Source organism: Pongo pygmaeus, chromosome 13 (genome assembly GCF_028885625.2).
Source record: "Pongo pygmaeus isolate AG05252 chromosome 13, NHGRI_mPonPyg2-v2.0_pri, whole genome shotgun sequence".
Lineage (NCBI taxonomy): Eukaryota > Metazoa > Chordata > Mammalia > Primates > Hominidae > Pongo > Pongo pygmaeus.
Window position 1 is genome coordinate 20,296,833 of NC_072386.2, and position 24,048 is coordinate 20,320,880.

The following is a 24,048-nucleotide window of genomic DNA, read 5'->3' on the forward strand; positions in this document are numbered from 1 at the left end:
CCCTGATTCCACAGCGGTTTTCCAGCCAGCGTGAAGGCAGCTCACAGTCGCATGTCCTCTGCTCAGCCCAGCTGGGTTCCTACCTCTGAGCCCACAGCCCTCACACCTTACCCACAGCTGCTGCCTGGACCCGAGGAAGCTCAGACTGAGTCCCAGGCACATCTGCCACTCCAGGCTCACAGGAGGCAGCAGTCAGATGTCCACTGCATTGCCCACTCTGCCCCAACTCAGCCCGAATCTCCTTCTAGGTCCTCCTGAAGGAACCCTACACACTGAGGCCCTGTTTCAGTGCCTTCTCCTCCAGAAGGTCTGCAGTCTGACTGCAGGAACCGAATCTCAGATCTGCGCTTTGCTACATGTGAGAGCTTGCGCAGGACCCTTCACCTCTTGGAGCCTCAGTTTCCCCATCTATGGACAAATTGAACCCAGGCCTGACTGGCTCTTGTACCTGTCCCCACATGGAGTTCCCTGTTTAGTGGCGTCCCTACCCCTGCACTGTACAAGTACTTTCACTTCTGTGATCCCATTTGGGGCTCTGATTGCCCATGAGGGAGGCAGGGCAGGGGTGATCAATCATGTTTTACAAAGGGGAAACCGAGACCCAGAACCAGCAGTGGCCTGCAAACAAGAGCCTGAGCTGGGCTGGTGGCTAGCAAAAGCAGCCGGTGATTCTGTGAGATAGTTCAGCCCTGGCACCTGATCTGCTTCTCAGGGAAGGGAGGGCTGGAGAGGGATGGGCTGGCACTTCGGTAGCCTGCAGCGCCAGCCCAGCAGCACAATTTAATGCATGTTCTCTGCAGCACATTAATTTGCTGTGCACCCTGGGAGGTGCCTCTGTGGGATGGGCTTGGTTTTCCTTGGCAAGCAGTGCACCTGCTCAGCCTGCCTGTCTCGTATGGGCCTCCTTGCTGCTTGGTTTGAGGAAACAATTGGAGGTGTAGGAGCTGGCATTGCAAAATATCAGCGTTGTCTGTTCGGACTTTCTTGGTTCCAAGCCTGACACTGTGACATCGACTATCCCGTTGCCCCCTGGACCAGCTGAGGCACTGGTTTAGGATTCGTGATGGGCCTCAGTCCCTTTACAAGAAAACAGAAGCCTATCAGAGGCTTGGATACTTACCTATTGACTTTTTCTTAAAATAATATGAGCTGTCAGCCGGACCGGGACAAAGGGCAGAGAAGCCGATAACTATGGACTCCTCCTGTCTCTGCAGCATTAGCTGATCTCCCTCTGGTGGGTGGCCTGGGGTTGGGCATCAGGTGCACAGGTGAGGACATTTACAGAGGAGAGGGGACCTGCTCGAGGGCACAGTGAGGAAGTGCGGGGCTTTCTGACTCCTAGTCCAGGGCTGGCTGTCCCTCCATGGGCTTTGCACTTGGTCCCCCAGCCCTGACCTTACCCCTTAGATTCAAAGGCCCAGTAGGTCCCTCCCACCATGCCTGACTTCATTGTAAACACATCTTAGATTCAAGCCCCAGGAAGGGCTTTTTGCCCAGTGGAACTTGATGGTTAAGAGCACAGACTGCTAGGGTTTCTAATCCTAGAAACCCCCAACCTGTCTCGTTTTCTGCCGGTGCAACCATGGGCAACTTACTTCACTTCTCTCAGCCTCCATCGCCTCCTCTGTACATTGGTGGCAGTAACAGGCATCAGAGGTAATAACTGACATTTGGGAGCACTTACATGGGCCAGGCAGCTTCCTAAGTGCTTTACATGCATTGAGTCTTGAATCCTTTTAAACAGCCTAAGGGAGTATTATTATCCCCATTTTATAAATGAGAACACTGAGGTGTAATCTTGCCCAAGGTTATAGAACAACTAGTAATTTTAATCCAAAGAATCTGCTCCAGACCTTTTGCCCTTCACTGCTAGGCTGAGCCTCTTAACAACGACAATAATAATAGTGATCATTTGTACCTCATACGATTGTTCTGATGACTAAATGAGGTGACGCAAGTAAGGCATTTAGAAGAGTTTCTGGCAAATAGAAAGAGCCCAGTGCTGGCCACCATTCTTCATGTATTGTGCATGCATTCAGCGGATTCGGTGGCACATACAGGCATGCGGGTGAACTGCTCCAGAGGCCTCCGCCTTTGTGCACAGGCCTGTTTCCCTCTGCGCCTCTCGTCTTCCGCATTTTGACCCCATGTTTTATTCGGACCCTGGAGCTGGCAGAGGCTCAGCACAAAGGAAGGCGTGTGGTAGGGAGGTGCAGCGAGTGTGAGCGGGCCATGGGCACCAGCCTACGTGTGTTCCCAGAGCTGTCTCACTCACTCGGCCCTTGCCACCACTCCATCAGAGAAGAGCTGTTGGGGTTCCCCTTCCTCCTCCCTTAAACAGACGAGGAAAGGAAGGCGGGGTCACCTGACCAAGGTCACACAGCTGGTAAGTGGCAGAGCTGGGATTTGAGCCCTCAGAGCCCATGCTCTTAGCTGTGTGTGTAAGCAGTGGGGAGCCATCGAGGATTTCTGACAGCAGCTCGATGTGAACAGAGCTGCGCTTTCGAAGCCCAATCTGGCTTTGCTTTTGGGATGGACGGAGGGTGGCTGTGGAGCGAAGGAGGCACGGTTAACAATGGTGGCCTTATTGAGTGTTCACTCTGTGCTGGGCCCTGTGCTAGGGGCCTTACCTGTATTTGTTAATTTAATCCCTGTGACAACACTATGAGGAAGATAGGATTGTCCTCATTTTATAAGTGCAAAACCTGACACACAGAGAGGCGAGATGACTTGCTGGAGATCACGTGGCCAGTGAGTGTGGAGCCAGGATCTGAGTGGAGACCACCAGCCCTGTGGCTCTTGTCCCATCGCACACTGCCTACCATCACACATGGCCCCCTTTACAAAGATTTAACATCCCCAAATCCAGAAGGCCAGTCTGGGGAATGCTATCCTTTCTGTGCATTCATGTATTTATTCTATTTTTTCATTTAGCAATCATCTTGTTTACATAAAATCTATCTCCCAGGAAGGGAGATTTTCCCAACCATTAGATTTGACAGGTATGTTCTGAATTAGCAGCTCCTACCCAGGGTGGGCAAGAGGTGCTTGGGCAAACATGTGATGGGAATACTGCCAGCCCTGGGCAGGAGAACATGGGGTGACCGCCAAGTTTTGGACCAGCCCCAGGACTCTGTGATTCTGAAACATGAGGCGTCTTTGGATTTGTCTTCCATGTTCACCGGCCAGTTTGGAGATGGCTTGATATAGGCATGTACCAAAACCAGGAGTAGGGGCATGGCGGGTCTCAATCAGCAACCAACCTCCTGGAGGTCTTTCTGTTGCCATGCACTACACAAGGGCTCTCCAGGGAGCCACTCTGGACCCAGATGGACAGTTGGGCTCTCTCCACATGCTAATTATGATTACATAGGTTTGTCAAACTCTGGTTTGTCCTATCAGTTTCTTGGATAAGAGGTGCATAATATCATGTTGAACTGACATACCGTCACCTTCCTCTGATGACAAAAGTTCATCTTTGGGAACCAGCGTTACTGAAACTCGCCTGATACAGTAGCGAAGCCTCTGCATGTCTGTAAGCGGGCGGCTCATCCTTCCGCCAAGTACACCAGACTATTGCGGCTTGGGCTTCTTATGTCTGATTATATTGTTTTCCTGTCTCTGTCCTTGCTGCCCACCTGCCACCTGTCACTTTTCCTAATGTCAGTTTCCTGGCCATAGAAGTCTCTTTCCTTCTAATTTTGCTGTTTTTAATCTGCTGGGGGCTGGGAAGCCAAGCCACTGAGCTCGTTGGAACTATGTGCAAATGAAAGTGGGCAAAAAGCCTGTCCCTAAGTCCCTCCCAGCCTTCCAGAGTTGGTGCCAGGAAGGACTTAGCAACAGGCTTTGTGCCCACTTTTGGCTACTCATAGCCGGATTGCAGGGGCTGGGGTTGTTGATGGTGCATTTCAGATCGGTAGGGCAGATCACCACGGAGGTCTGGATGCCAGCCTGGGAGAGGCCTGGTGGGGCCATGAGCTCTGAGTATGCAACTTGGCCAAGGTGCTGCTGGCATCGTGATGCTGTCCTTGAACGAGAGAAGTTCCTGCCATGACACCCTGGCCTGAGAGCGGCTGCAGTGGGAGCAGGGGCAACTGCACTTCATGCATCTTGGTTCATTATTATCTCTTTTTCTAGAGTGTGAGTGAGCCCCTTGGGCACGGACTGTGTTTAGTTTTAAGAAAACGTTAATTTTAAATCAAAAAGTTACTTTGGAATAAAAAGTAATACACACATGTGGTTAAATATTCAAGCCATACAGAAAAATAGAAAATGAAAAATAAATCTCCCACTCCCAACCTAAGCCCTCCCATCTGTAATTCCTCTCCCCAAAGTTAACAGTGTCTTCTGTGTATTTTCAGTAACATTTTAATTCCTCTATCTGCCTCCAGATTTTATCCTCTTTTTACTAGCACAGATGGAATTATACTGTACACAGTGTTCTTCCACACTTGCCTATTCACTTAGTAGTGTACCTTGGAGATAGCGCCACAATTTCCACAATCAAATCTACCTCATTGTTTCTCAAAACTGTATAATAAATATTTCACCACAGGCAAGTATCATAATTTATTTATCCCTGCAATAAGGATTGCCTTCCTTCCTTCCCATGAAATATCTTGGTGTATTTTTCTGTTTGTTTCCATAGGTGAAGTCCTAGAAGCTGACTGGTCACAGGGGAGGGTGTATTTTGTATTTTGTGATTCACCTATTGAAACAATCGTGTGTGTGAGGCAGGAGTGACTGGCTCTGAAGTCAGCCTCAGCCTGCATCCAGCTCACCTCTTAAGAGCTGAGTACCTTATCTGCAAACTGGGGGTTGTAAAGCTTGATGATATCTCCTGGAGTGGCTGTGGTACTTAAATGAGATAATACATACAAAGTGCTTAGAACAGTGCTTGGCGCTAAGAGCTGTATAAAGGATAGTTGCTGTTGTTGTGGTTGTTATTGTTACTGTCATCATCTTTGCATCCTCTAGAGCACTCAGGACAGTGTTTAGAACTTAGTGTCACTGAAACTAGACCTGCATCGCGCATCTCTACTAGTGCTTGGGTCTCAAAGCAGTGCTTATCACCTAACTGCACAAAGAAATGCTATTAGGTCCAATTATGAGATAAGCTGAATTATAAATAACCTAGCAATAAAAATTATTCTGTTTAAAAAAAAAAAAAGAACTTAGTGTCAGATAATGCATGAATGAGTGAATGAATGAATAAAGTCGCGAGCTAGCCCACTTTGCCCTGGGAATCCTTGCGCCCTAAATACTGCCTTCGTCCTGTCTCTGGGGCAGTTCCCGTCGTGGCAGGGAGGCCCAGAGCCATCAGTGCGGTAGAGCTGCTTTGCTGCTTTCCTAATTAGAACCCTGACTTTGTCATTTCATTAAGTTGGATCAACAGTTGCTGGTTCCGGGGGGCTGGTGTCATACATGAGCATGGAAATATAGACTGAGTCCCAGTGTCTGCTCTAAAATGCCAGGCAGATGAAATTCAAACACGCTCCCCAAATTGAAACACAGTATTGGAGTCTGATAGTTCCAGAGATTCCAGGGAGGTGGGTGAGGTCAGTTCAGAGGAAGGAACGCGGAGGGTTAGCAAAGTAAACAGCTCCCTGGTTAGTGGATTCTCAGATTGGCTTCCTGCCTCTACAAATCCAGATTAGATCTTTAGCCAGGGCAATTAGAAGGAGGTCAGTCAGAATTAGTTAAAAGTGGGGATTAGGTAATTTTGGGAAAAGAAATTTAGGGTTATTATTTCTAAGTCAATAACACCACCCAAACTAATGGCTAATAAACCTGTCATTAGGAGCCTGCCGGATCCGCTTTAATAACTGGATACAGCTCATCTGCAATTAGCACATCCATTGTCTGCAGGCAGAGGTAGGCTGTTACATCACCATTCCCACTGCCCTTCCCCTCCGGGTGAAATACTCCCCTCTGCATCTACCGTCAGCAGCACACCCTCCACTAGCGGCAGGTCTGGACAAAGGGAGACTCCAGAGCAGCCCTGTTCAAACTGTCACACATTGCAAACACCAGCCGGGACGAATAAGCCTGGCAGCGTATGCACTACGTGTACACATGCACCGACGTGTGTGTAGCAGGATGAATCCCCGCCCCAAGTCCTGGGTATTGAGCTGTTTCTCCCCCTCTCCCTAAGGTGGCACTTGTTCACTGTCATCTGCTTTGGGGTTTGTTGAAAATCTTCAGCTCATGTCATTGTCTTTGGCATTGTTCACCTTTTCCTACAACAGGTGTCAAAATAGACTTCAGAAAAAGTTAAAAGCATAATTCTTGTACAAATATAAAGTGAACAATATGTAAAATGAAGTTTTTTTTGTTTGGAGATGAAATCTCATTCTGTCACCCAGGCTGGAGTGCAGTGGTGCAATCTCAGCTCACTGCAACCTCTCCACCTCCCAGGTTCAAGAAATTCTCCTGCCTTACCCTCCTTAGTAGCTGGGACTACAGGCGTGCACCACCATGCCCAGCTAATTTTTGTATTCTTAGTAGAGACGGGGTTTCGCCATGTTGGACAGGCTGGTCTCAAACTCTTGACCTCAGGTGATCCTCCTGCCTTGGCCTCCCAAAGTTCTGGGATTACAAGTGTGAGCCACTGCACCCAGCCTAAAATGAAGATTTCATTTCATTTGCAGACTGACCACTCCCACCTCCTTCTGTAAGTTCCTTATGCTTAGCCTCCTTTCACTCGGGTTTAATTCAGGGGCTCCAGGGAATCTGACGCTGTGGACAAGAGTATGGAGGCCACGGCAAGCAGGCGCTGCCATATCCATCTCTGTAGGAATTGATACCCACCTTCTTTCCCATCAACATGGGGGTGAAATGATGCTGCCAACTTATGGAATGTTACCATGGAAAAAACCCTCAGAGGCCATCTGTTCCCACTGCTTGAGTATTCAGATAACCAAGGCCCAGAAACCAAGGCCCAGAGAGGGGGTGAAGTTTACCTGAGGTCACACAGCAATCCGTGTTGCCTGGAGTGTGCAGGCTTCCTGGACCTTAGGAGTCCCCAGAAGATAGAGTTGCCAGTTTGCAAAGGGCTCTGCCTTTCCCAGCCAGTTCCACCATATTCCCTTATAGTTTGGGCCTTGTATGCTAAGATCTCCCTCCTCTGGGCAGGACCTCTTGCCCCAGGGCTGTCAAGGATGGCAGACCCTCTTGGGCCATCAAGCCATCACCAGGATCCCGCCCCCACCTCTCATCTTGTTCACAATAATTAATGGCTGCTCGATGGCTTGCTTCGTTCTTTCTCTCACTCACACACACAGTCAGGTAAATGGAGGGGGAGTTTGGCTGGTGCCCTATGGTATTCAAAGTGAAGGGTTTTCACACTGTCAGGGTAATGAATTCTGCAAGGGTTTGAAGCGAAGGACTGGGAGGATTTCTGTGTCATGTGTCTGGGAGTGACAACCCCCAGTGGTTAATTACTGCCACACGATGAGAACCGAGCTGGTAGCAAAATGAGATAAGTTCATTATGAGCTAAATTTGAAATTAATTGGATTCACATTCCCCCCCATTAGTGTACATAGAGAGAGCCTACCTAGAAATGGGCTCTATGAAAAAGAAAAAGAAAAAGTTGCATCTAAGCAAAAACTGATAAATCAGGCCTGGTTATTTTGTGGAGTTCGTGATGAAGGGCTTTCTGAGATGTTGATGCGACGAGAAGCATAGTTCCTTCAGAAGAGCAGAACCAATGTCATATGATTAATTTCATCTTGGCAAACATTTTCTGAGCACCTACTGTGTGCCAGGCCAGTGCAAGGGAAAGAGGGATGAGAGCAGTTCTTGATCTCCGGGGACTTCCAGTCTAGAAGCAGGAGAAGGACGGATGCCCAATGCTGGGGGATTGTGAAGGCATCTGGTGCCAGAATGCCTCCGTTTGGATAAGGCTCCATTTCTGACTAGCCGTGGGAACTTGGGCAGGTGCCTAATCTCGCTGTGTTTTAGTTTCCACATCTGTAAGATGGGGATAACAATAGGGTTCACCTTACAGAGTTTTTGAGGATGAAATGAATCTATATCTATAAAGCACAGTGAATAGTGTTTAGAACACTGCCTAGTGTAGAGCCTTGTCTGGCATACAGTAAATACTACAAAAATATTAACTGTTATTATTGTTATTATTATCAGCTGTGCAACCTTGGGTGCATCAACTACTTGGGAGCCTTCATTTCGTCATTTGTAAAATGGGGATTATAACCGCAACCTTATGGGGTTCTTGTATTGAATGAGGTAAGACACGGAAGTGCCTGGCCAGGGCCCAGCTTGTGGGAAACTCCAAGGAGGCTGGAGCTCTGTGGGTTGACCAGTCACCAAGGTGGCCCAGGTTCAGGGTAAAGGATCATAGGCCTCACTTCTCCATGAGAAGAGTAACAAAGAATTTGCAGACATGTTTTAATCCTGTTACAGAGAGTACCATTGTTACACTCCCAATAAATACCCTCTTTTTCCAATTATCAAAGAAAGCCCAAGGCTCAGATCGTTGTATTACCTGCCAGAGGTCACATAGTGAGTAAGTGGTGGAGCTAAGATTTGAAGCCAGGCCTGTGTGACTCCAAAATCCACCCCTCCCTGCCAGGCTCAGGGGCCTAGATTTGGCTCTGGAGGCAACAGGGGAGCCTGTGGGAAAGAGAGAGCAGATGTGGGTGACTTCATGCCCCCTCAAGCCTGCTGCCTGCAGAGCTGGCTGGAGGTCTCCTTCCTGGGGTCAGGTCTGCCCTCTGGAGGCCAGGTCCGCCACCAGCGTCAGCCATAGCTTGCCTCTGCCCAGCCTGCCCTCTCCCCAGATGCAGCCTGAGCTTTATATCTTCCCTTTATGTCTTTGCCTGTTGAGCATTTCCCAGCCCCAGCCCTAGGCAATCACTAATCTACCTTTTGTCGGTAGATTTGCCTATCTTGGACATTTGTATGAATGTATTCATACAATACATAGTCTTTTGTGACTGGCTTCTTTCACGTAGCATAGTCATTTCAAGTTCATTATGAATGTTACTGCTGTAGTATTTGTTGGTATTTCACTCTGTTTTATTGCCAAATATTCCATTGTATGGACATACTACATTTTCTTTATGCATTCATCAACTGATGGATATCTGAGCTGTTTCCACTTTTTGGCTATCATGAATAATGCTGCCATGAACATTTGTGTACAAGTTTTTATGTGGACATATGTTCTTATTTCTCTGGGGTGTACACCTAGGAGTGGGAATTGCTGGGTCACATGGTAACTCTATGTCTAAGAACTGCCAGACTTTTCCAAAGGGCTGTACCATTTTACATTCCTACCAGCAGTGTTTGAGGGTTCCAATTTTCCCCATCTTTGCCAATGATTGTGACAATATGTCTTTTTGACTGTAACCTTCCCAGTGGGTATGAAGTGGTGTTTTATTGTGGTTTGGATTTGCATTTCCCTGAGAGCTAATGATGTTGAACATCTTTTCATGTGCTTGTTAGCCATTTCATTTATTCTTCTTTAAACAAATGCCTATTCAGATGCTTTGCTCATTTTAAAATTGGGTTATTTGTCTTTTTATTATTGAGCTGCAAGAGTTCTTTATATATTCTAGATACAAGTACTTTATCAGACATATGATTTGTAAATATTTTCTCCCATTCTATGGGTCATTTTTTCACTTTCTTGGTAGTATCCTTTGAAGCACAAAAGCTTTTAATTTTGATGAAGTCCAGTGTATCTATTTTTTTGTTTGTGTCATATCCAATAAACTATTGCCGAATCCAAGGTCATGAAGATTTATGCTCATATTTCCTTCTAAGAATTTTGTACTTTTAACTCCTACATTTAGGTCTTTGATTCATTTTTGAGTTAATTTTTGTAGTGTATGTTCCTCCGGTTTCGAGTCATAGTTAGAAAGTCTTTCTGCACCTGGATTAGAGAGAAATTCACCTGTATTTTCTTCTAGTACTTGTATAGTTTTATTTTTTTACATTTATTTCTTGGTTCTATTTGTAGTTTATTCTTATATATGGTGGGAAGAGTTGATCTATTTTATCTTTTTTCCCAGATGGCTCTCCAGTTGTCCTAACACCATTTATAAAAAGTCCATATTTGCCCCAGTGATTTGAGATCCTACCTTCATCGTATGCTAGATTTCCATACAATCTATGCATTGGATTATTGGGTCCATAATCCAATATGGATTGGATCTTTTGAGCCTTTTTTTAAACTTTTCATTCTATTCCATTGGTTTTTTCTTCAGGTGCTGGTATCACAATACTAATTATAAAGACTTTGTAGAATGTTTTAGCGTCTGGGAGGGCTAGTCCCCTCGAGGGGAAACATTTTTAATAATCCTGCAAGAATAGCATTTAGGTAGAAATCATGACATCTGAGTTGAAGTCCCTGTTCTACCGCTTACTCTGTGACTTTGAGCCAGTCAAACCTCATCCTTGAGCCTCGGTTTCCTCATGTACACAACAGGGGCAGATCCCTGTTCTTCCCCTTCCTCTCAGGATTGCAAAGAGTGAGTTATTTCAAACCAAATGTGTCTCTTCTGGAGGAGTGGCCTTTGTCTTGAGTTTCACTGTTCTGCCTGGACTCCTTGCTGATAGTAAGCAAAGCCAAGTCTTGGTTATTCTCCCTGATAAGAGAAGGCCACGCATGAGTTAGACAAGATGTACTTACGTGCCATTAATAGGAGGAATTATGTTAGGAACACAGATTGATTCATTTTAGTTAGTTATTTGCAAACTTATTATAGGCCATCAATAACATTCAGTGCCATTGCAAATGATACAAATAATTTCTTCCTTGGTTAAAAAAAAATTGAAAGAAATGTGTGCGTTGAGGTCATAGCATGTTCAGAAGCATTAAATCTGGTTTCCCATCCCAGTCCAGAGGCTTGAATTGGAGCTAAGAAGGGGCAGTAGCGTCTCCTTAGCTGCCTTGTGTTGACAGGTTGTAAACCCCAACCCTGGCGACATGCCTGAGACATGTTAGGGAAGGGACTGAGAAGGTGAAACTGCCTGTGCCCTCCAAGATCACAGACTCCTCAGCTTGGTGCCGGGAGAGTCCTGATGGGCCTCAGAGCAGATTTGCGGCTTGAATTCATAAGAGTGGGTTCCCCAACCAGGCGTGGGGATCAGCCTCTGCCTGGAATTTGATACATGTTCTTAGAGGTTCCAGGCAGCAAGCTTTTAAGTAGAGAACAGTGATGACACTTATTAAATCTTGTGTCAATCAGCAATTGCCACCACATTGCTGCTTAGCAAATGCCCCCCAAACTCAGGTCTTAACACAGTAATCGTTTATTCTTGCTGGTGCACTTGGAGTCGGCTGGGGATTGGCTGCACCAGGCTGGGCTGGGTTCCAGTCACAGTTTGGGTCCATCTCTGCTCCACATGTGTCCCCTCCTCCTTGGACCTGCAGGCTAGCCAGGACATATTCTCAGGGTAAGGGAGAAGGGCACCCAGCCACAAAAGCACACATCAAGCTTCTGCTTGCCGAGTGCTCCCATCCCATTGGCCAGAGCAAGGCACACAGCTGAACCTAAACTTAAGGGTCAGAGGAGGCCACTGTGCTCTAGCAGGAAGAGCTGCAAAGGGTTCCTTTTGTTTTTTCATAAAACTGAATTTATTTGGTTTTAAAACCAGTTTAATATATGTCCTTCCTACTTTTTGGTGTTAAATTACTATTTCTTTTTTAAGCTGATGGTGGTGAGGGTGGGGTGAAGGATTACCTTCCACACTGTGCCGTGTGCTTCTCACACATCTTCCTTCTGCCTCCTTACCACAGCCTCATGAAGGAGGTATGCTTCTGTGTGGTTGCGGAGATGGCACAGGGCAGGGGTGGAGAGGGCAGGCTTGCAAGCCAGACTGGCTGGGTTTGAAACCTTGCTTTTTAATCTTCTAGCTGTGTGACTGTGAGCAAGTCACTTAAATGCTCTGTGCCTCAGTTTCCCCCTCAGTAAAATAGGGATCATAGTAGCTCTCTAATAGGGCTATTGTGAGGAATAAGTGAGAATGTGTGTGCCTAACTCACAGTTTACTCTCTGTAAGCGTTGGCTATTATCCTCCCCATTTTATAGATAAGGAAACTGAGGCTCAGAATGACTAAGGGCCTCTCTCAAGGTCACACAGCTAATAAGTGGCAAATCAAGGATGTGAGCCTGGGCAGACTTGACATGCTTTGTCACTGTGCTCTGCTGTCTTCCTCTCTCTGGTGAGCTGCAGCCTCCCTGAGACCTCCCCACACAGCCAGGTTTGTCATCAGGTTTATGCTGGGAATTTTGTAAGCTATGAGGCTTCAGTGGAATAATGCTGCTCAACAGCCCACAGCAGTGCCTGGCACACTGGAGCAATTCAGGAGGTTGAGAGGACACAGAAAGCTGTCAGCTTCTCTCCCTTCCTTGCAAGCAACAACCCAGGCCCTTTGTTTTCATGACTAGTCCAAGGAGAGTAAGCGCAGCTACAGGTGAAGCCTCTGGTTCTAGGGACTGTGCCTGCATAAAACTGGAGCCATGGACAAGGCAAAGGAGCCCCTCTGTAATGGGAACTCAGAGGCAGAGTGATGTGTAGAGTGTATGTGGCCATGTGCCAGGCTCCTCTGAGCACATACTGCCATCCTGGTGGGCTGGGAGAGGGGGACCTGAGAATGGAATGAGCCCCCAGCATGGTGGTTGCTCAAGTCCTGCACAAGGCTGGAGTCGACACAGTCCATTACCTGACTCTTTCACCAAATTTTTCCATTGGTTCTAGGAGATGAGCCAATTTTCTTATGATTTCCGAAGCCTAAGATTTATCCAGCTGATTATAATCTTGGGTTTCCCCCCGCCCCCCAGTGCTTATTCCTCTTATGTCTCTGTCTTATCGTATTGTACTGGCTAAAACTTTCAGAACAATTTTCAGTGATAACATCGACAATAGGTTTCCTTGACATGTTCTTGACATTAACAGGAATTCTCTAAGTATCTAACCAATTAAGTATTTTTAAGATATTAATTTTAGATTTAGTATCAATATAAGAACAAGGAAGTATACTTCAATTCTTATTTACTAAGAGGTATCTTAAGGAATTAATATTGAATTTTAGCCAATGCCTTTTCTACATCTTTTATGTAATCATATGATTTTCTTCCTTTAATACATTAATATGATGTCCTGAACAGTGCTTTAATATTGAACCATCCTTGCATACATAGAATGAAGCTTTTTTGGTCATGGTATATTATTCTTTCTGTAATATTGCCCAATCAGTATGATAGTAGACTTTTTACATGTATGTTAACAAATTGTGAGACTAGTCTTTAATTTTTTGTGTGCTGCCTTTGTTAAATTTTTAGATCAGGATTATGCTAGCTTGGAAAAATGAATTGGGAATATTTCCTTAGTTTTATATATCCTGGGAACAGTTTAATAACAGAGATATGTGTCTCTTGAAGGTTTAAAGAACTTGCCAAAAAGAATAACAAACAAAAACTTTCCCAAGAAGCTAAATGGAAGAGACGCTTATTTTTTTTTTAACTTTTTCTATTTCTTCTAAGGTTATTGGGTTGTTGGTATTCTCCGACTCTTCTTGAATTACTTTTGGCAATTCATATTTTCCTAGAAAATTGTACCATTTATTGAGATTTCTACATTCATTCATGTGGAGTGTGTTTCTTTATGTTTTTAAATATCATCTCTGGTTATAATGTCTCCTCATTCTTTATCTTGATTATCTGTGCTTTTTTTTGAATCTTGATAGATTTGTCTATTTTATTGTTCTTTTCAAAGAACAATTACTGGCTGATGTATTGCTGTCTGCTTTTCTGTTTCCTAATTCATTCTTTTCTTTTCTTTTTGTGAATGGAGTCTCACTCTGTCTCCCAGGCTGAAGTGCAGTGGTGCCATCTCAGCCCACTGCAACCTTCACCACTTAGGTTCAAGAGATTCTCCTGCCTCAGCCTCCCGAGTAGCTGGGATTACAGGCATGTGCCACCACGCCTGGCTAATTTATATATATATATATATATATATATATATATAAAAATATATATGATATATATTATATATATATCATATATAATATATATGATATATATTATATATATATTATATATATATATAGTAAAGACAGAGTTTCACCATGTTAGCCAGGCTGGTCTTGAACTCCTGACCTCAGCCTTTCGAAGTACTGAGATTACAGGCGTGAACCACGGCCTGCCCCTAATTCATTCTTTTCTGTTTTTATTTTGTTGATTCCTTCCTCCTTCTTTCCCTGGGTTCATTTTATTGATTTTTATCTGGCTTCTTGAGTGCTTTGGTGAGGCACTGATCTTCTGAACCTTTGCTCTAGGGATCAAGGTTTTAAAGCATGTGTAACAGCAGCAGAAACTGTTGGGGTTCAGAAATGACCCTGAGAGCAACCCACCGTTGAAGAAAGGATCCACTCCCAGGGGGCAGGGGGGTGGACTGTCAGTCCCAGCCTTGCCTCAGGTCAGCCGAGTATCTTTGGACAAGTTCCCTCCCCTCTCATGATCCTCTTATCCATCCCAGGCAGCCAGGTAGGATGTGAGCACTTGTACCAGGCAGCCTCCTACTGGGTTAATGCCCCCCATCTTTCAGGAGGCAGATTTGGCAGCACCCCTTATGTGGTCCTGGCCTCTACCCCAACATGCACACCCATCAAAACTGTGCAATTGAATTTTCCTCTGCATGATGGAGCCAATCAGCGATGGTGACAGTGTCCCAGCTGAGAGACACGTGGACACTCTGGACTCACGGTCAGAAGCACAGCAGCCTGAAAGAGCTGGACACTCGCCCACGGGAGTGTGCACGCCTTCAGGGCTGAGGCCTTAACCTCCATGTCCCAGCGTCAGAACAGTGTTTGGCACTGGGAGGTGCTGCCTGCATCTTCACTGAATGAAGAAACAGCTCTAGGCCAAAGAAGGAAAAATTCAGTACCAGGCCAGATATGGGACTATAGGGTTTGAGGCAGATATGCCCCCTGTTCACTGTGGGGGGCTATTGAGGAGAAGAGGAGGGAGGCATTTGAGCTGGTCTTTGAAGGCAGGTGGTGGCAGGCTGTGTGCAGTTGGAGGAAGGGGGACATTGTACAAAGGACATAGCAGAAGCAACAGTGTGGAGATGGAGAGGTCCCAGGCATTCTTGGGGAGTAGAGAGTAGGGAGAGCTGGCTGGAGTTGGGGCGTGCTGTCACCTGCGTTGCCCAGCTTCCCCAAGCAGGGGGTTCTGATTTCCCAGGAACAGGCCACATCCCTGACTCTGTTCTTGCTGAGTGGAGCGAGGGTGGCTGGAGATGTGTGTGCATGCGTGTATGTGTATGTGTGTTTGTGAGAGCGTGTGAGCGACAGGGGGGAGCTGGGGGCACATTGCCGTTCAGCGTCCAAACGTGACAAATGTGCAGAAGCGTCCAGGGAGCTGTGGACATGAGCGGCTGGCCGCGGAGATGCTCACCCTGTGATTTGTTGCTTTGATTCCTCAGGCCGTGACTTGGCGAGCACGACCCTCCCCGGGTACCCTCCACACGTCCCCCCCGCTGGACAGGGCAGCTACTCAGCGCCGACGCTGACAGGGATGGTGCCTGGTGAGTTTGCACTGTCGGCGTCTCCACAGCAGGCAGCGGACGGGGTTTCGGTGGGGGGGCATCCCCCCAAACAGCCTGGGTGACCTCTACGCTTCTGAGAAGAGGACCTGAATAAATCAGGCAGAGGTCTGCGCTCTCTGCAGCTGGGCCTGCAGTGGGCCCTGGACCAGCCAGCAGCGGCACCAGGGAGGACACCGGGGGCGGGGGGAGGGTCTTTGACTGTCACTCAAACAGGCCTCGTTGGCCACGTACAGAGTCTGAACACAGAGGGTGCAGGGGCTGGCTGCAGGTCACCCAGCCGGTGTGGAGCGAGCCTTCTCCCCAACCTTCCCTCCCTCCCAGCCCCCACCCTCTCTCTCCCACACAAGCAAGTGACATGAACAAGCAGAAGGCTCTGAGGTGCTCGCGGCAGCCTTACTCCTTGGGGTTGAGGATAACGTGTTCAGGACAGACGGGATGTTGGATGGTGGGTTTGTCATTTGATTCTAAACTGAACACCCTGTGGCCATTGGAACCTGATCCCCCCAGGCCGGTGATGCATCAGTTTTAAGACATTTGGAGAGGAGGCTGCCATGTCTCCTTACATTGTGGGGTGGTGTGGGGACAAGTGGTGCTGGCTGTCTGGGTGTTAAGGGCATTAGCATAGCAGAAATACCCGAGTATTCTTTCTCGAAAGATGTTTTCAAAAATCAGGAGGAAAATCAGGCCTCCACTGGATGTTGTTACACATCTTTTATGAGTTAGCATTGTCTCTTTTTAAAAATTATTTCTAAAAGTTTTTATTTATTTAATTTAATTTTTAATAGACAAATAGTTCAGTGTATCTATAGGGTACAGTGTGGTGTTTTGACAGTGTATACATTGTGGAATGATCAAATCAGGCTAATTAACATACCCGTCACCTCGAATATTCATCATTTCTTTGTAGTGAAGACCATTAAAAACCTCTCTTTTAGCTGTTGGAAATATGCAATGCATTATTACTGACTATAGTCACCATGTTGTCCCTTAGGTAGAGTCATTTACAGGGGGCAACACAGCTTGTTTCAGTGCCTGGGGCTCTAAGGGCCTTATCTCCTCCTAACACACACTCTTGACTGTCTCTGGGCACCTAAAAAAGCCAGAATAGGCCGGGCACAGTGGCTTATGCCTGTAATCCCAGCACCATGGGAGGCGGAGGCAGACAGATCACTTGAGGCCAGGAGTTCGAGACCAGCCTGGCCAACATGGCGAAGCCCTATCTCTGCTAAACAAACAAACAAACAAAATACAAAAATTAGCCAGGTGTGGTGGCATGCACCTGTAATCCCAGCTATTCGGGAGGCTAAGGTATGAGAATCGCTTGAACCCAGAAAGCAGAGGTTACAGTGAGCTGAGATCGTGCCACTGCACTCCAGCCTGGGTGACAGAGCGATAACCTGTCTCAAAAAAAATAAAAATAAAAAAATAATAAAAATAATAATGTAATAAATAAATAAGGGAGCCACCCCTTAGAGGGCCCCACTCCAGCCCTGCTGAAGCTGTGCCCACTCTCCCATGCACTAGGGAGAGCCTGCAGGGCCAAACGGACATGCCCACACCCCTCTTCCTAGCTCATGCTGGAGTCCCACCCAAATACGCCCAAGTCTCTTCCGCCGGGCCATCCTCCTAAAGCCAGCCCATGTCACTGGTGTGTGCATCCCTGGGCCCGAGGCCTGGCTCTCTGTCGAGGGTGTGAACAGAGCTTGGATGTGAGGGCTGTGTGTCCACACATGCGTGTGCAAGGCCCCGAGTGGTGATGAGGATCCCGGGGTGGGGAGCTCAGCAGGACGGATCTTAGCTAGGCTGGCTCCCCCTACAGCCACATCCTGGCACAGAACGCCAAGGAGGCCCAGAATTCTACATTTGATCCTGGCCTTTCAGGTTGTTTTGAAGATGTATTTAACAAGGTAGGAGGATGGAGCATATTTCATTTAACGGTTTGCTAGCTTGATTGATGACTTTTAAATATGAGACACATGGGAAACGGCCTCCGTGTGTACTCTTGCCCTGGGCCTTGCCAATGCCAGAGAGGCCTGCAGGAGGAGGACTTGAACCCCAGTCTTTGGCCCCTTCTACCTCCCTCCCAGCACTCCCCACACCTGGGGAGGCGCTTCTTCCTGTGCCCTGGGCTGCCTGGATGTGCTCTCTGAGTCAGTCAATTCCAGCTTATCTGTGATGACAGAGGGACAGGGACAGCCCCGGAACCTGTTCTGAGAGCATGTCAGTGGTGAAGCTGAGGCCACCCAGCCGGTCCTCTCAGCCCCCAACTGGAAACCGCAAAGAGGCTGAGTTCAGAGAAGCCGCTGAACTTTGCCAAGTTTATCCAAACAGAGCCTGCCCTCTGGCCCACAGGATTCCTCCAGCCCTAATTACCAGGCTCAAGACACAAATGGCTGCAGGTCTGGCAGAGCCTCCAGTGGGAATGGATGGCGACTCCTTGCCCATTAACAAGGCAGCAGGAATCACAGGCCAGAGCAGGGGCACAGCTTCACCAAGCCTGGCAGCAGCTGGACAGGGGCGGCCCCAGGGCCCCATGAGACTCTGTCCTTGGGCACAGAGGAGGGTGCACCAGTGTGGAGGGAGGAAACAAGCATTTTGGCAGAGGAGCCTGCTGCCTGGGAGCTCATGACTTCTTCCTTCTCTCTCTCCCTCCATTCTTTCCTTCTGCATCTCTCTGTCTCCTCTTCCTCCGTCTTTTCCTCTTTCTCCTCTTGCCCCAGGCTCCTTGCCGTCTCTTCTCATGCATCCCCCAGCATTTATTCAGTGCCATGCCTGGTGTCAGGGCTGGGATTCCAAGCTCAGCTGCACAGCCCTTAGTTCCTGTTTCTCAATGGCCAAACAGGGTCAGGTCTTTGGGACTCTTGTTTCCAACAAAATTTCCAAATCTGTTTCTTGGGTGGCCTGTGGACATTGTTTTTGCAGACACTACCCCCGGCACTGTCCCACAGAACAGAGAGTGCCCACCTTTTGGCAGAGCAGGGGCCCTGGGCTGTCAGGCCTCACCGTGGTTGGCCTCAACTTGCCTTTCTGGCCTCCTCTCCCAGCCTCCCCGACCCTGACTGCTGTCTGGTGTCCAGCACACCTTGGACTCTCACCCATCAGTTCCTTCATCATTCTTGGATAGCTTCCCACCTTGACCTGTCAGAATCCAGCATCACCCTTCAGGGCTGAACGCAAACCTCATCTGCTCAGAAAAGCCTTCCCGGATGGCCCCCTCTGGGGGAAGATGCCTGTGCCTGGCTCTGCCACATCACATGACCCAACATGTTCAAGGCACAGCCCCCTATGCCACGTCCGCCACTCTCACTGGGACCTTATTAGTCTCTGCACCCTTCACGGCCCCTAACACGTATCAAGTTATCTTTGTGAATGTTGGCTAAGGGAGGTAGGAGAGGGAAATTATATGGACCTGTGTGTTAGTTTCCTGTGGCTACTGTAACAAATCTCCCCAAACCTGGTGGCTTAAAACCACAGAACTGTGTTCTCTTATAGTTCTGGAGCACAGGAGTCTGAAGTCAGTATCACTGGGCCAAAATCAAGGTGTCGCCAGGGCTGTGCTCCCTCTGGAGGCCCTGGGGAAAGATCTGTTTCCTTCCTCCTCCAGGTTTTGTGGTTTTTGACATTTCCCGGCTGCAGCTGCATTGCTCCAAGGCAGGAGATTTCAGTGTTTCCCCTCTCCATCTTCAGGTTGCCTTCTACTCTGTGTGTCGAATCTGCCTCTTCTCTGTTATAGGGGTACATATGCATTTAGGTCGTACCTGGAGTATCCAGGATGATCTCCCCATCGCAAGATCCTTAATCAATCACATCTGCAAAGACCCCTTTTTTCTTCTCACCGGGAGTCACATTCACAGGTTACATATAAGGAGCCTTCCTATATCAGGCTCCAGAGAGCAGGGCATGGATATACCACAATACGCTTGAGAACTTCAACTTAGTGTTTGTTCAGGTTCTGATTCATGACCTCTTGGGCTTCTGAATCCTGAAGGCGTTCATTGAATTGTGACGGTGCTGAAGACGATGATGCCATTTCATTGTCCCCGAGGGCCTGTTGGCATGTTTGGAGAAACAAGTGAAGCAAGGCTCTGGGACACCTGTGTCTCTTGCTTTTGTCTCTCTGAGGTTGCTATGCTGCAACGATCTGTTTCACTATGAGATCTGTTTCACTCCCTCCTGGCCTCTGGTGGGCTGGTGGTGCAATCTAGAGGGAAATTCGAAATCTTCGGGGTGTTTTTTCCCACTGTCGGCTTTAGAAAACATTTAGCTGCCACTACTTTCACTTCTTTTTTCTTTTCATTTTTTAAATGAAGGCATGGTCTCACTCTGGCCGTCGCCCAAGCTGGAGTGCAGTGGTGCGATCTTGGCTCACTGCAGCCTTGACTTCTTGGGCTCAGGTGATCCTCTCACCTCAGCCTCCCGAGTAGCTGGGACTACGGGCACCTGCCACCACGCCACTTAATTTTTGTATTTTTTGTAGAGACGGGTTTTGCCATATTATCCAGGCTGGTCTCCAACTCCTGAGCTCAAACGATCCTCCTGCCTCAGCTTCCCAAAGTGTTGGGATTACAGGCATGAGCCACTGCGCCCGGCCACCACTTCATTTCTAAGTGAAGGCTTTTATTGTAAGTGTGCTTGGAGGACACACAGAGGAAGGCACTCTTGCCTTGGGCTATGCTTCCACAGCCACACTGCAGAGCCTGAAAAAGTGGATGTCACGTTTTTCCTTACTAAATGTCAGCTTGTTAGCTTGGACTCATGTTCAGCTTGATTTCTGATTCCATCATCAGAGTTGTCTGCTCCTTCTGGCTCCAGGGCATCCCCATGTCTGCAAAACATAGCTTCTGGTCTTCTCTAGGGTTTGCAGATTCAGTAAACTCTGCAGCTCGGTAAACTCTGCATCGCCATTTTCAGAGCAGTTATGTTGAAGAAAGCGAATATAGCATCTTATATCAGCTTAGAAAGGAAACAGTTTTCAAATTTTATTTCCATCAAGTCCCAGAAAATGCCGAAAATTTTGCACCAAAGATTTCATAGTGTCTTCAGGTGTAACCAGTTGATTCCTGCCTGAAGATATTTTGCAACCTAATGTGGTTGCAAATATCATAACATGGTTGCAGATATCGACATGGCATTTGAAATTCTTACAAATTCTGGGCTTGAGAAAAAAGGAAGGGGAGTTCATTGCCCTTTGGCTTTAGTAAGTCTGAGAAAAAAAGGTTGCTATCTTTGAGGAACCGGTGGGTGTCCCATCCCGCACGGCCCACCAGAACAATGTGCACAAAGGCACTAGGTGGGGTCCCTGTGGTCCTGGGCACTCTACTTGCCATGGATTGATGGACATCATTTCTAGATGCCTTTCAATTGAGGCACTCACTAACCTGATGGCTTTTATTTTCTTAGAGAAGTAGGAGGTGAGGGTGCAGTGTGGAGTGGGGGCCTGAGGCCAGAGGAGAGGTGGGCCCAGCCGTGTGGGCCGGGAAGGCACAGGGTCCACTGAACACCACAGTGGGAGTGAGGGGGCCTGCTCCTTCCCACCTCAGCACCTGCAAGTTCCTCTGCTTAAAGGGCTCAGCCCCTCTCTGCTCTTTGCCCAGCTTGCCTGGTCCCCTCTCACCTATGTAGGTTTCCCCTCCATAGAGAGGCCTTCCTCAGTGACCAAATATATTTGTGTTTCCTGTTGCTGCTGTGACAAATTACCACAAATGAGTGACTTAAAACAACAGACACTTGTCACCCTCTGATTTTTTGTAGAGACAGGAAGTAGGTCTCACTGGGCTGAAGTCAAGGTGTCTGCAGGGCTTGTTTCTTCTGGAGGTGCTAGGAGGGAAAGATTTGCTTTCTTGTCCTAGCTTGTTGCTGCTGCCAGCATTCCTTGGCTTTTGGCCCCTTCCTTCCTTGTCGAAACTGGCGATGTTGGGCTGAGTCTTTATCCGGCTGCCCCTCCTTCATCCCTCATTCACTTAGAGAGCTCTGTGTTTCCCTTGGACCCACCTGGATATCTAGGATAATCTGCCCATGTTCAGGACAGCTAATTTCATTTCATCTGCAACCTAATTCCCCTCTGCCATGTAACCCAACATAGTCATGGATTCTAGGGCTTATGATGTGGACATTTTTGGTGGGGGGGCCACAGTTCTGCCTGCCACACACCGTCCGAACAAGGACCCCCCATCATTCCTCTCCCAGAGCTTCCTGCTGTTTTCATGTGCAGCACTAAGCCCAGCTGAAGTCATTTCGTGTGTAGTTTACTCGTTCCTCTCTGGCTTCTCTTCAGGTCTGTATGGTATGTAAGAGCTGTACAACACTCAGGGCTATGTCTGTTTTGTTCACAGTTGTGTCCTTAGTTCCCGGCACAGTGCCTAGCGCCTGGTCACACTCAGGACACGGTAGCTGAAGTTAAAATGGAGAACTTTAGGCTGAGCTGCCAAGGAGAGGTTCGCCAGGTTTGCTGTTGCCCTGAGTCTGGGGTTGGGGTGATGCAACCAAGGAGGCTGGGGCTGACCCAGGGCTGGGAGTGGTAGTGCTGTTAGAGTGGCTGCCACATGGGGAAGCAGTGGGAGGCTGGGTGGTTAAGAGCATGGACCTGAGCCAGACTGCCTGGTTCTGAGTCACAGTCCTGCTTCTCCCTAGCTGTGTGACTTGGGGCAAGTTACATAACTCCTCAGGGCCCTGGTTTCCTCCTCGTGTATGAAATGGGGATACTGATAATAAATGTGAGCATTAAGTGATGTAATATACATGAAAGCTCTTAGAATTCTGACTGGCACATATGGAGTGGCACATAAGTGTTCATTATTATTGCTATTATTATTTACACAGGGGCCTAGGCTGGATAGGGTGGTGAACAGAGAAGCCTAGCAGGCATGCTAACGCTCAAATCAAGAGCTCTCCAGCAGAGCTCATACCTCCTGGAGCCCGTGGATCAATGGGAAAGCCAACTAGAGAAGGATCCAGTCGGAAAAGAGAGCACTGCCGAGTAGGAGTCAGGCAGTCTCTGAATGCAGTGGGTCTGGAGAAAACAGAGAGGCAGCTGTGGTTGGTGCAACTGAGAAAGGCATTCTGGCAAAGGCGGCCCTGGAGCTGGGCTGGGAACCGTGCGTGCTTGGCTATCTGGAGAGGAGGGTGGAGGCTTTGTGGTAGGGCAGAAGGCTAAGCCTAGTGGCTGGCATGGGTTCCCAGGGGTGGGAGTCCAGCCTAGGCTAGGCAAGTAGGATTGGCAGGGAGGGGAGCCTGTTGAGTGGAGGCTGATGGCCAGCAAGGTTAGGATCTGAGCTTGGCAACTTTTGGAGGCCAAGCAGACATGCAGATGAGGCCTTCTGCAGACAGGTGCATGAATCCCAGGAGCATGGGGCAAGGGCCAGTCCGGACAGAGATATGCAGATGCCCCAAGAGAGGCGAAGGGTGCTTTGGCAAGAATATGGCTTCACCATTATTAGCAGTGTGACCACAGAGGAGCTCTGTGACCTCTTGGAGCCTGCCTTGCTGCTGTTTGAAATGATGGTTGTGTAGTTACGGAGACACCGCCTGTGTGAGGTAGGAAGGGTATTGAGGTTCTGGAGCGAGGAGGAGAAGGTTTCTTTTGTGGTCTGTCAAGCCCACCCCTGATTCTGCATCTTGCCTGCTCTACAGGCCTGCTCTGTGCAAAGCATGCAGGCTTAGGGGTGGGAGCTGCAGTACCAGGCAGCATCCTGGCCCAGCTCAGCCAGGACACTCTATGCCATCTGACATGTCATTTCCACTCTCTGGGTCTGGTTAAGCATGTGAAATGGGGGAAAATATATACTGCCCAGTTCCATAGGCATGGCCGGGACCAGCGAACAGGATTCAGAGGGCCACCTTTTCCAGCCTTGTATCAAGAACCTTTCCTATGATTAGTACTGAAGACATTGGAATGGGCAGACTTGGGAGGGTCCGGCGGACACTGGTGAGAACTTGGTGGTGGGGATTTGAGCATCAGATGGAGAGAAGACCAGTGCTCTCCAGGCACCTCCGTGACCTAAGCATCAGGCTCAGGGAGCGTTTGCTCAGGGAAAAAACAGCCTTTGTTCTTAACACTAACTTCCCTTGACGCCTGACTTTCTTTCTAAGCTCCTTGCTGGGGCTCCTGGTAGCTCTCTGGCCTGGGCACGCCGCCCCTTTGCCAACCTGGCCCTGGCCCCCGGGGTGCACACCTGTTGCTCGTTCCTGACTCTTTGCTGCCCTCTAGTGGCCTCCAGTCACTCTGCCACAGCAGGAACATAGACTTGACCCTGGGGAATCCTGGACACAGCTAGGATGAAATGCAGGTGGCCATTCACTTGTTCATTCATTCATTCTCCAAACATTTCCTAAGAGACCCTGGGTGCCAATTGTGGGCTAGGGGTGGAGTTGCCGACACAGCCCCTGCCCTCAGGGAGCTCACAGTCTAGTTGCAGAGATGGATATAAAAAAATCCTGATGTGCTAATGTTAAGAGCTAAGACCTAGGA

General features: G+C 48.2%; 1 protein-coding gene across 8 annotated transcripts in view; it reads left to right on the top strand.

The window, feature by feature from the left end:
- The window catches only part of PAX5 (paired box 5), a 204,471-nt gene that overhangs the window by 136,976 nt on the left and 43,447 nt on the right, over positions 1-24,048 (top strand). For all 8 annotated transcript variants that reach the window (XM_054501474.2, XM_054501476.2, XM_054501477.2 and 5 more), the window contains one exon: positions 15,459-15,560. In XM_054501474.2, the coding sequence (XP_054357449.1) occupies positions 15,459-15,560 (102 nt within the window). The remainder of the gene's footprint in view (positions 1-15,458; positions 15,561-24,048) is intronic.